This window comes from Numida meleagris, chromosome 4, assembly GCF_002078875.1.
Source record: "Numida meleagris isolate 19003 breed g44 Domestic line chromosome 4, NumMel1.0, whole genome shotgun sequence".
NCBI classification, from domain to species: domain Eukaryota; kingdom Metazoa; phylum Chordata; class Aves; order Galliformes; family Numididae; genus Numida; species Numida meleagris.
In genome coordinates this window covers 3,586,456-3,598,827 of record NC_034412.1, presented here as the reverse complement: position 1 = coordinate 3,598,827, position 12,372 = coordinate 3,586,456, and the positions used below count along the sequence as shown (strand labels likewise).

General features: G+C 41.8%; 1 protein-coding gene across 2 annotated transcripts in view; it reads left to right on the top strand.

The window, feature by feature from the left end:
- The window catches only part of GOLIM4 (golgi integral membrane protein 4), a 28,415-nt gene extending 17,631 nt beyond the window's left edge, over positions 1–10,784 (top strand). For both annotated transcript variants that reach the window (XM_021395549.1, XM_021395550.1), the window contains 9 exons: positions 1,233–1,397; positions 2,215–2,547; positions 3,468–3,706; positions 4,194–4,273; positions 4,732–4,844; positions 5,825–5,992; positions 6,715–6,783; positions 8,473–8,553; positions 8,914–10,784. In XM_021395549.1, coding sequence (XP_021251224.1) covers positions 1,233–1,397; positions 2,215–2,547; positions 3,468–3,706; positions 4,194–4,273; positions 4,732–4,844; positions 5,825–5,992; positions 6,715–6,783; positions 8,473–8,553; positions 8,914–9,075 — 1,410 coding nt within the window. In that variant the 3' untranslated portion in view covers positions 9,076–10,784. The remainder of the gene's footprint in view (positions 1–1,232; positions 1,398–2,214; positions 2,548–3,467; positions 3,707–4,193; positions 4,274–4,731; positions 4,845–5,824; positions 5,993–6,714; positions 6,784–8,472; positions 8,554–8,913) is intronic.

Below are 12,372 nucleotides of genomic sequence, written 5' to 3'. Positions count from 1 at the left end.
ACAGTTGATCAGGACAGAGAAGCGTCCCTCTGGAATGATGAAAGTAATTACTTTGCGTTCTGCTCTGCTTTGCTTTTAGGCTCATCTGTTTTAACGGATGCCTTAGTCTTTTGGAGACGCTTCGAGGTGCGTCTAGCTTCGGAGCCGTAATGCAATGCATCATGTCAATCTGTAGCACTGTGGATATTGTTTTGTATGAGTATTATGCATTGTACATCGATGCATCGTGCCCGTCTGCTGTACTATTGATTGCTATGATACCACGTAACACACCACATGACATACACAGTTGCTGAGTGTAAAGCGCAGCCAGATTTGAACCTGAGTTTTTAGAGGTCTTATGAAATGCACCTCTGACTTCCAAACAGTAAATGCTTCCGCTGCCTCCACTGGAGCAATAGAGATACCCTGTCGTGGGGCACCACCTCTCGTATAAGCACTTGGTCAGCTTTTATAAGTCTTGCATTTCTCAATAAATTTTACATCGTGACAAGCTTTCTTCTATGCCTGTTGTACAGGCAGCGACCAGTCTTGCTCCTCGTGCCGGATTTCAAGGCTTGATGAAAATATTCCGATCTTGTACACAGTTAAACTGCAAACCAAAATACATCCTACTGTTACATTTTAGGAAGACTTAAGAAATTTACATTTGGTCTTTTTTTTTTCCTTTTTCCTTCCTCTTTGCCAAAGGTGTTCTGTGACTTTCTTTGCCTCAGTTCTGTATCTTGTCTGTTGTCTTTTGTAACGCCTGTGTAAATGTTGAGGATTTGGCATTTTCATGATGTGTGTATATATATATATATATATATATATGTAATTTAAAACTCCCAATTCTAGAAGAATTGCACTGCTTGCTACCAGTAGAGAAGTTGGGGTGCTCTGTTTCCCTCGCTGTAGTCTGCCAAGAAAACTGCATCGTCTCCTTTTGACAATTCTCCTGCTTGGCATGAAAAAAAAAAAAACAAATCTTCAACTTTGTCCTATGGGGATTTTTCCAACAGTCTTTGCATGCACGTGCACTCTGGCTGAAAAGATGATGATAAATCAATGCTGTTTAGCGCATGGAAACGATCATTCTTAAAAGGTCTCATCCCTGCTACTCCCTAGTAGTTGCTGCGATGTGAGCACTGAGTCTTTCTAGCATTGTGTCTTGCCAGCAAGCTCACTCTGGCGTGACTACGTTTTATTAAGAAGTTGCTTTGGACGTGCTATAATTAATATGTTGACTTCAGTCCCAGGTGGAGGAATACAAACAGCTGAAGGACACGCTCAACAAAATACCAAGTTTCCGCCAGCCTGAGAAGTTGGAACCCAATGAAGCACCGGAGGTGCGGGCGCCATCTCCCCACAGTGACCTCTCAAAACACCACGAAGCTGCTGCTGGAGAGCACAAAGAGGTATAAAGCACTGACTCGATCCATGAGCTATAGGAAATGGTTTCCATTCAGCAAAATACCAGCTACGTGCTTAGCTTCCATTGGAAACATACGTATAATTATTCATGTTTGTAGGTTCTTGAATAAGGTAGTTAAATTTTATCGAGTATTAGAAAACTGTATTCAAGACAACTTGTTCTCACGTGACTGTAAGTGCCTTAAAAACTGTTTTATAAAAGCTCTTTTGAGAAGCTGCTAAAAAAGCCTTAAATTTAATAATAATATGCCATCCCTAAAACTTGAGCTGTTTCATGTGCTACAGAAAAGGTTTAGCGAGGTGTGAAGGAATTGTCTTGTCTTGTGTGTCATAAAGTTTCAGTGGCACACTTCAAGTCAGTATATTTAGAATGGGCATGCTATGTGATGCTCAAAAAGGAAAAAAAAAACCACAAAATTGTGGGCAAAGTCTAGAGGTTAAAATATCAGTTGCTTTTGTTTTACAACGGCTACGAGGTGGAAGAGCCTACAGAAAAGAAAAATACAAAGCGTTCTTTTTAGTTACAGAATGGTAATAGTTTTGTTCCACCTCAGATAAAATGAGGCTTAAACTACTTGGTGATGTTGTTGTATTGTTTAACAACTTGTTTAGGTATGCAGAGCCAAGAATCAGGTATTGATACCTTCTGCCAGGAAGGGTAGTGTGTGCTAAGGCAGCCAGTTGGCTCTCCTGACTACAGTTTCACTACTGCAGGCGGAAATAAAGGTATCTCTATCTGGTCCTTAGCTCTCCTGAAAATATGAAATCCGTAATATCTTGCGCTTGCATAATGTTTTTCAGAGCGAGAAGCCAAATGAGAGAGAAGAAATAAATACCCAGGAGAGAGATGACAGAGCTGAGCCTTTTCATCTACCAAGAAGGGCTAATGAGGGCCAGCATGCCAAAGAACTCAATATTCAGGAGCAGCAAGAAGCTGGAGAGGATGACGAGCAACGTGTAGATCAAGCTGAAGAGGAGCGCAAAAAAGAACTTGAAGAGGAAGAAATGGAGCAGGCAGGTCAGCCTCAGCACTTGGAGGAGGAACAGGACCAAGTGCCAGAAGAACATGAGTGGAAGAAACAGGAACAGAAAGAAGAAGAAACCAACGTATTGGGCGAACGTCTTCCATCAGAGGTATGGAGCGCTTTTCTTACCTACTAGTTAATTAATTCCCTGCTTAAATGGAGGCATCTCTCACCATCGCTGGCCCTGGTACTTCACTTGCCTGTTCCCAGGTAAAATTGGTGTAGCATTTACAGAAAACTTGAGATTCAAAGCACTTACGCGCATAGGATTCAGCACATGCTCCCTGCTGTGCTTGCCAAATGCAGCTTAATGAACATTAATTCTGCTGAGAAAAAGCAACAGGATGAAGAAAAGAGCAATCAGGTTGAATCCTGTGTTCTATTTTGAATGTGAAGCCTGTGGTAGGTAATGGAAAGTAGATAGCTTATGAGCATGACTCGTAGCACAGCCCGAGCTGGAAGGGAACTGTGATCAGCACTTTGAAGAGGAGGTGTCCTGCCATACTAATGTGATGAATCTCAGCAAATTGCAGAGTTTCCTTTTCAGATATACCTACTTCTAAAAGCATGCTTCCATCCCAGCGTTCGCTACCATTTAATAGGGAATTTAAACTGTGAGATGAACATGACTAAAGTAGGGGAAATCTGTGTGGAGCAGTGGCAAATTTGCTCTGTGCAGCTCTAAATAAAACTACCGAATGCTGGATTTATGTTCTAGATCAGATCTCTAAAGGAAAATACATTTTACTGATTTCTTTTAAATTAACGAGGTTTCCCATGCTTTTTCTTATCCTCTTCACCATGTTCTCCACAAACACCCCCAAGACTCTCAAAGTCTGTTAAAAAAAAAATTGATTTAAATTTAAACAAAGACAAAAAATAACGAAGTAACTTTGTCGTAATTTTCTCTGTTGCATACGGAATCTGCGTAATTTTCCCAGTTACTTTTGATGTCACAAGTTTCTTCGTGCTTGCTTCTGATCACTGAGTATAGGATTTTAACCTGTGACGAAAACACTTCTTTGGCAGGTAACACCAACAAAAGCTGTAACAAAAAGATACAAGCCAGCCTACGAACAACAGCTGGAGCAGCAACACCTTGCAGCCCAAAGAGCAGAGGAAGCCAATCAGCTCAGGGAACAGCAGGAATTGCTGCACCAGCAAAGACTGCGAACGCAGCTATTACGGCAGCAACAGCTTCAAGAAAAAGAGCTTCAGCTACAAAGAGAGGCAGAACAAGGAGAAACATTCTATAAGAACCGGCTGAGGTTAAATTCTTTTACATCTGTTTGTAATGGACTGTGCATTGCATGGTCTGCGCTCTGGGCATGACGGCTTCCACCACACCACCCCTGAAAAGAGGCAAATCTGATACTACAAGCCTGACCTGTCCAGAAATTAAATGAAGTTAGCCTCATCTCCTTCTTTCCATGGATAAATCTGATTGCTATTTTTAAGAGTGTGGGTTGGTTGGGGGTTTTTTTTGTTTGTTTGTTTTTCCCCCTTTTACCATGGAAGCCTCTGAAATCTGGAGAAATGAGCACACAGAATTTAGTATAGCGAGTGCTCATTCTGTAAAGGGCATTGTCTTTCAGGAAAGGTGCTGCTAAAAAGTAACAGCTAATACTGGAAAGCTAAACTGGAAAACGTTCTGGCAGGAGCTAGGAGGGGCGGAGATGCAGTAAGGTGGTTTGTTTCTTGAAGCTAGAACACTTTCTGAAGCTGAAATGATGGATTTGCATTTAATTTTCTCAGTCAGCAGGCTCGTTATGATAACATGGACCATGATATCGTACAAGGGGAAGAAGAGCAAGGCATTCAGGAAGAAGAAGGAGGTAAGGTTCCCTCTGAACTGCCTTTCATGCAAGGTTTTAATACTTCACATTCAGTTCGGATTCAAATGAAATATTAACTAAAAAAATGTAAGCAGTTTAAAACCCCAAGCTCAAGTAACACTGTCTGAACTGATTGAAATACAGATTTTACTCAAGTTCATATCCATATTTCTGAAAGGAAAGGTGTTCTTTGATTAAGCTCCTCAGGCTGGGCTTTAAGTCTGTTGCATCTATGGCTTTGCCTGTGATTTTCTCTGATGTTTTCAAATTTAATGACCTTTTAGTGTTGGTTTTCTTCTGCAAGTAAAACAGCTCTGTTGGCATTATCTGTTTGGTAAGCTCTTTAGGGAGAGGCTGCCTACTGCTACAAGCACGTATGGAAGCTACTCTATGAGACTCTTTCTTAAAAGGGCTAACTAAAAACTGCAGTAATACAGTAATATCAAAAAATTTGTCAGCTTACGAACATGACAACCAGCACCGGGATGAAGGTGAAGATGAGGATCAAAACAATGCAAATGAACAGCACGAACCGGAACAGCAAGGAGAAGATCAGCAGGCTGATGTACCAGTGAGTATGAATTAAGATGCTGTGGATTGCAATTGCTACTGAAATGAAAACCCAGAAGTCTCATCTAACATAATTACACATTGCAGAAATAAGGTGAAGCAGAGGTCTGTTGGGAAGACGAGTCTGACAGTTTAAAACTACATCCGAGATCTATTTAAAGCTGCTGTTTCTAATTTGGGTAGAAATCAAAAAGAATTTTCTTGTTGGAAGCCAGTTGCTTTCGTAAATTCTTTTGATCTGTGCTGTAGGTAGAATAAAGGATTTGGTGACATTTTCATTAGATAAGGGGAAAAAAGCCAACTTAATAACCACTGAAACCAGCTGGAGCCTTTCCACAGGAATCGGCGGTCACTAGATCAAAATCTTGTCAGTACCAAAAAGCGTGAGTTCTTGAAAGGAGAACAGAACTGCAGCACTGAAAGCAGTCACAGCATGGATTGCACGGAGATCTAGATGCGGGAGAATCAGTATTGTGCCTTCCCCAAGTTCTATTTTTTATATGGTGCTGTGGAAAATAAAGCATGTTAACTGTCCTCCCCGCCCCAGAAGCAAATGTAGCGGTACAGTAAATATTTCTAAAGGAGCTTTGTATTGTTGGCTATAAAGACATTGAAAGCACTTCTTTTGAATGAGAAGCAGAAAGAAAATGCTCATTTCTGAATGGCAAAGTGTGGGGAAGACTAAATATGTTGTGGGTTTCTTTTTCTTCACATTCACATAGACGTGGATGAGGTCAATATTACAAAACAGACTGGTGCCGAAAGATCTCATCTCTTTTAAGCTGTGTATGTTAAATTTGTAGGGTTTTTTTAACCTGGTCTTAATCAGGCATTGCTAGTTGTCAGATATTCAGTAAACAAAAAGTTCAGCAGCCTACGTGGCTCTAACGTATCTCGTGCTAAGGTAGCTTTCAAGTGAAATGGAATTTGACTGCGAGATTAAATAAATATGTATCTAACATTCATATCTGACAAATACAGAAGGCAGCCATGGAAGATGTGAACCCTGCTGATGACCCTAACAATCAGGGAGAAGATGAATTTGAGGAGGCTGAACAAGAGAGAGAAGAAAATCTACCAGACGAAAATGAGAAGCAGAAGCAGAACAGTGAGAAACAAGGGCATCCCGGAGTGGAAGAGCACCTGGTGGTCAGTAAAGGGACAGAAAGCATCTGCGGGTCCTCTTTAAGAACATTGTAGCACTGCTTGATCAGAGAACACTTAGCTCCAAAAGTAAAGATCTATTTTAAACCATACACGGGTGAAAGCATGAAATGACTCCTGGTGATACACCGGCGTGTCTTCCAGGACTGGTTTTGCCCAGCAAGGTTCTGTAACCTTATTCTTAGGGGTCTCTGTAATGACCTTTACACAAGCCACTACAAGAGCTCCCGTTCATACAGTCTCTGTGTTTTTGTTTGGTTTTTCCCTGCCGTGCTGTCTCCATGCCACCAGCACTCAGTCAGCTGTAAGCAGTGGCATCCCTTTACTTCTGTGGCTATTCCAGTGAATGCTGCACCTTTCAGTTGTGTTCCAACTGTTAGCTCCTCTAGGCAGAGATGATCTGTTTTTTTATGACCTCGGTCTTTATCGGTGTGACTATTTCATTGTCTTCCCAATTAGTATGGAAAGCATTGCTTAATTTTATGATCTGATTCTTACTATAATCATTCTGCTGTCTATCTTTTAGTTTAGGGCAATTCTAAATCTTATATCCAGGCTATCATTAATGCTAATGAGTGCTCCTATTCAGATCCTATTCTTATTTCTGTGCCTTTACGTAAAGTTTTTAGTTCCGGAACAAGAATCTTTAACCCTAAAATTAATGGGCACATACACAAAAGCTGAATTTTCACATAATCTTTCCGCAGATGGCAGGAAATCCTGACCAGCAGGAAGATAATGCGGATGAGCAGTATCAGGAAGAGGGCGAGGAAGAGGTAAGAAAACAGATGTAAGGCATATGTGGATCAGATAGCATAGCAAACGTTCATTAACTTTCAAGGCTGGTATCTTTTATAACTGCAAAATGAACCCAAATCACGTTGCCAACGGTAGTTTCTGACTTTATGAAACCTTGCTAGTGTTTGCCACTACTCTGCTGTGCGCTGATGGATACAGACACGTTTAGTGTCATTCCTGCCTGTGTGCTGTAATTTGTTAGCCTTCCATACAACCCAGTATTAATTGTGAAATAATTGAAAAGATTAAGCCATTCACAACGCAAGGAAAAAGTCCCGCAAACCTCAAGCCCTTTGAAGGTCACTGCAAACCTCATTAACTTTGCACCTCTAATCACACATCGCTGTTCTGGGCAAACTGCTTTCTTGGTCAATTATTTACTGTTTAAGACCGACTTTGATTTATCTGTGCTTCTCCTCAGTCTTGCAAGTTAGCCCCTACTGCTCGTGGAGTCAGGTAGGAAGCCATTAGCACATTGCTTTGAACAGGAGAAATAAAAGGAGGGAAAGGGAACTTCTCCTTCATATCTTGAGTGGCGTGCTCATTAACGTGCACTACCCTGTATGCTGCTCTGCAGTTCTTCAGTACTTACCTAATCAATTGCTATTTTCTACTCCATGCATAATGATTTACAAAAAGCAATATAAACGGCTATTCATTATTCACTAATGGGGATTAGCTGGTCTGCACTTAGAATTCACCAGTTCAAAATACAGTACTTAAATCAAACTAGTCATTAGGAACTGGCTGCCATTTCACAATTACTTTGGCTACAGGAAATCATTTGATGCATGTTTCATAAAGGACTAGAACCAGTGTGCTTACTGGAAGCATTATTTGCAAGCAGCAACTGAATGGGTAATCAAGAATGAGGTAAGGTGCAATAATTAGGAATAGTTTCTTTAGTAGGCGGACTAAAATATTACACGCTGCTGTTGTTCCAATCCTTTTTGTGTGTCCCTCAGCGATCCAGGTTTGATAGCTTCTCATCTGACGGCAGCAATACCTAACCCCAAACAAAATGTTCACAAGCAGCTTTCACCTCCTGCTGAGAGAAACTGCTGAGTACACTGTCCTGCTTCGATGAAAGCTGATACAGAGAGGGAGAGAAAAGCTAAATAATGTTGCTGCTGCTGTTCAGGAGAGTGTGAAAAGGGAGCCCTGCTGGAAGCAGCACTTGCGTTCTTGATGTTTGTGGCAGGGGTAGGTGGCAGCAGCGAGTAGCAAATACTTCCCAGCCTGGTGAAGTGGCTGTTTTCCACTGGGGGAGCTGAAAGGCCTTGGGGAAGCATCGTACCCAACTTGCAGGTCACCATTTGGAGCAGGTGTGCACAAAAGCTTACCGTTCTTCAACAGAAAATCAAGTTTACTTCTTTGTAATTTGCACCTAAACATGAAAGGACATGGGAGTGGGGGAAAGTGCTGACATAAAAGGAAGGACAGGGTTGAAAGAGATTATTCTTCACTACCAGTCCCTGTTTGCTCTTCTGAAGTTTTCCAGGAGCGGTTATGAGCAGATTCATGATTTGTGCTTTCTCTCCTTTCACCTCTCCGTACCCTTTCCTCTTTTTAAAAATCTTTGTTCTGGGAAGATGTGCACACTTATGCCACAGGCTATTTTTTTTTAAAGACGACTAAAATATACAGAACATCTCTGTGCTCTTCAGATTCAGGAAGATTTGACTGAGGAGAAGAAACGAGAACTGGAACGCAACGCTGAAGAGCCATATGGTGAAAATGATGAAAATGTAAGTGCTGTGTAAACCCGTAAACTCGGTGGGTGACATGACAGGATTAAACACTTAACACAGCTGTGATCATGTCACAGTGACATTGCATAATCACGGTTCTAGCTTTCTTCAGATTATAGAGCTTGAAGTGTCACACTCTGTCTGAGCTTCCTTTTGCTCATCCTTCCACCCCCACATCCTCTGTTGGTGCTTGGACACGGTTGGAAAGCTTTTCCTCTGCCTGGCCATCAGCACCACAACTCTAGCCGATTCATTTTTTTCTTTTCCTTAACCTCATCTCGTTGCCCCAGCATAAACTATGAGGAAGCTGCCACTTTTGTGGGATCTGATCATTTTTATTCTTCTTAAATAAATCAGGGAGATGAAAAGAATAACGGGGAAACAGAGCAAGAGCAAGAAATGCAAGATGAGAACAACCACCAGAAGGAAGTTCGTGAAGAAAATTATGAGGAGGAAGAAGAGGAGGAGGAGGAACGTGGAGCTGCTGCAGCAAAAACACGGAGACGAGGGGAGATGTAGCCCTCACTTGTTGGTAGCACACACATTCCTGATTTTCAGAAAAACTTTTTTGGGATATTTTATTCCCCAAATAAGTTTGCGTTTTACTCTTTTTACTTTTCTATTAGATGCTCTCATACGTTTATATGAATACAGTATTTTGGTACTCTAGATTAGGATTTCTTTTCTATTAAAGATGTACATAAACAGTCATCACGCAGGTTTCATTTTTCATCCTTCAGGGCACGTTTTAAGAGTCCTATGTGTAATACACTTCCACTTCATCCAAGTCTGACAAACGTTTGGTCTAACTTAACATCTGAGGGAATACATCTAGTGCCTAAGCCCAGTCAGCATTAGTCAGTCCAGCTCTGTCTTCCTTGACACCACTTACATGACTAATGGCTGGCCGAGGCACAACCTGCAGTGCTCCTGAAGGCCCACACGTAGTTTCATTCACTATAATCTCATGAGATTCTTCAGATCCTTGAAGATGAGCACATGCCCAGCCTATCGGTGGGACCAAGCCTCTTACAGATGCAGGACAGTTATAAAATATGCAAGTTTTACAAGCCTTCAAAATACAGCCAGGTTAACAGCTGTTCATTTTGGCAGCTGTTTATATACAGCTAAATTATGCATTTATTTTAATGAGCATACCTAGGTACTTCAATTACATGCACTACATAGCAGATAACGTAAATGGTGCTATGCTGAGATGCGAGCTAGGAACTTATTTAGACTTGATGATCCTTCATGACAAATCAAAACAGTACAGCTGTCACATGGATTAAGATTTACGGAAGGAACAATTTTGTCATCCTAGCTAATGTATTGAAAATGTGACCTACCAGCTGTAATTAGCTCACCTTCATGACATGCTTTCTGGAGACTGGAGAGAGGGTTAAGGCGTTTCAAATGAGTTGATGCGATTCGGTGCCAGATGTTGAACTAAAGCCTTTACCTTCTTTTACTTATTTATTTTTAAGTCTAAGCTGGAAAAATTTCTGCGTCCTCTAGAGTGAAAAGCAGATGAGAGACAAATGCCACAGAAGCTTTTTGAACAGCGAGCATCTCTAGCACTGCATGCCTGTATGTAATGGAAAAGGGGTGGGGAATGACGCAAAAATTGTGCCTTGGTGTAAGCTACTACAAACATAACCACAGTGCATGAATATATACAATATTTGTATTGGTACAGACCATGGTTATTTAATATATGTTGTAAGGAGAGTGGGAATCAGGATTTCCTAGGCTACGCCCCATTGCTGGAAATGAGGCACACGGTAGCTCCCCTTAGAAAGTGTGTGTTAATATATTAAAGGAGAGGGGTTGGGATTTTTCCCTTTTTAAATGACGATGCATAGCAATGGTTTTAGTTTAACTTTTGATATGAATGTAATTTAAATCATTTTTCTACTAACTCGATTACGTTCTGTTTTATAGTCGGTTTCCATTCTCGGTAATTTTCCTGAATATCTCAGACACAGTGCTCGTGTTTCATAGGAATATTTTTGTGGACAAGTACTTTGGGTGTTTTTAGTTACCATAAATCAGAGTTACCTTATGTATAAAAAAAAAAGTTTACACGATACTGTAAAATGTATAATATGTACATAATCTGCAGAATACAATTATTTTGGTAAATCGGCCTGTATTTTTAATGTCACTGTTGCAGTATTTAATTATTTGAGGCATAATAAAACTTGACTGCAGTCAATAAGCTAGAATACAGTCACTGATTTTTCACAAGTGTGAAGTAATGGATTGATACTCCAGCATCTCTTAACCTTTTCTGTCAAGTGAAGGAAGACAACCAGCTCTCGTCTGCCCAGCCTGTGGTGTAGGAACCAGCCAGTACTGTGCATTGAAAGAGGAGGAGAGCCCTCCCTCATCTTGTGGCTCCTCTCTTAAGCCCCAGCAGAAGGACAAGGCTGTAACTATGGAGGTAGAGGCACAACTATTAAACTAAGCTGCACACAGGAATACAAAGGGCTCTGTCTCCACAGTACCTCTCGCACAATATACACTTCATTTATTTTAAAGGAGACAGCATTACTTGTTACAGAACATATATGACAGCTTTAATGCCGGTGGAGAGGCAGAGGACGCAGACTCATCTGTCCACCTGCAGCATGGAATGAGCCAAAATCATCTGCAGATGCAAATGATCTACAGTATCTCTACCTCCACAGTGTCCTCACACCAAAGCAAGCTGCTGCTGCTTTCTCCCAAGTCAAGAAAACAGTTGCTCAAGCAATATTCTGGTGACGAATGGAGTTAAATGAGCGCTTCCACATTTTGCTGGAATTGGGGCTGTGCTGCTGCCAGTGCCCTTGGGCACAGAGGGTGTTTAGTAAGCAGCTGTGATGATGCCCTTTTGTTTTCTGTCAGGCTGTGGGGCTTTGCTTGGCTAACCTGTCACTCAGCAGAAGTCCAGAGTGACAACAAAACTCTGCCTAGACTTGGGAGCTGCAGAATAAGGGCTCCTATTATGTGTTGTACGAGCCAGTATACACAGCAGATGCAATATTTACTTCAGCAAGCATAACGAGTTCACATTTACTGTCAATAGGCCAAGAAAGTCTTAATGAAAGCTTGTTCTGTCCTTCACCAAGAGCCTATTCACTCCAGAGAAAAGTTACTTGACCGAAGCTCAACTTTCTGAATGGGGTTTTAGCCTTAGCTGACAACAGCACCGTGCAACCCGTAACACCCAGCTCCCACTACGGCACAGAGTGGTGGGGCTTTCCCAGGGCTTCCCACCCCAGCTGCTGGAGGTTGGCATGGCTCACAGCTTCCAGAAGTTTTCATAAGCACAAAGCACACGGGCACAACTGTAGCCACTCACCCAAAACTGCCAGATTCTGTCCCCTTTTCCCGATGCACAGCTCTTAGTGCCAGACTTTGTGGTCCCATCTGGGAGACCAGCAGCTGGTGAGAAGGCAAACTCTTGCCTCATTGCTAGAGGATGTCTTCGGGGATACAGGGAATAGCGACTGCTTTGCTAATCAATAAATTAATGGATGGACGTGACCTAAAAATAAACTGGACACGTCCCACAGCTGCTGCCTTGGGGCCTTATGAAGGAGAAAGGCAGACTTTCTAGCTCTTGGGCCATCATGAGTTAACTCCTACCGCCTAATGATAAATCGAGAAAGCAGTCAAGAGGATTTCGCTCTAGCCATAAAACCTGTTAAAAAAAAATAGCACCCAGTGGAAACAAATAAAACTCAGCAGGATTCATCGTGAAGGACAGGAAATCCTCCAGCGGCTCTGGTGGTGTACGGCTGCTCCACAACTCACCCCACTACAATG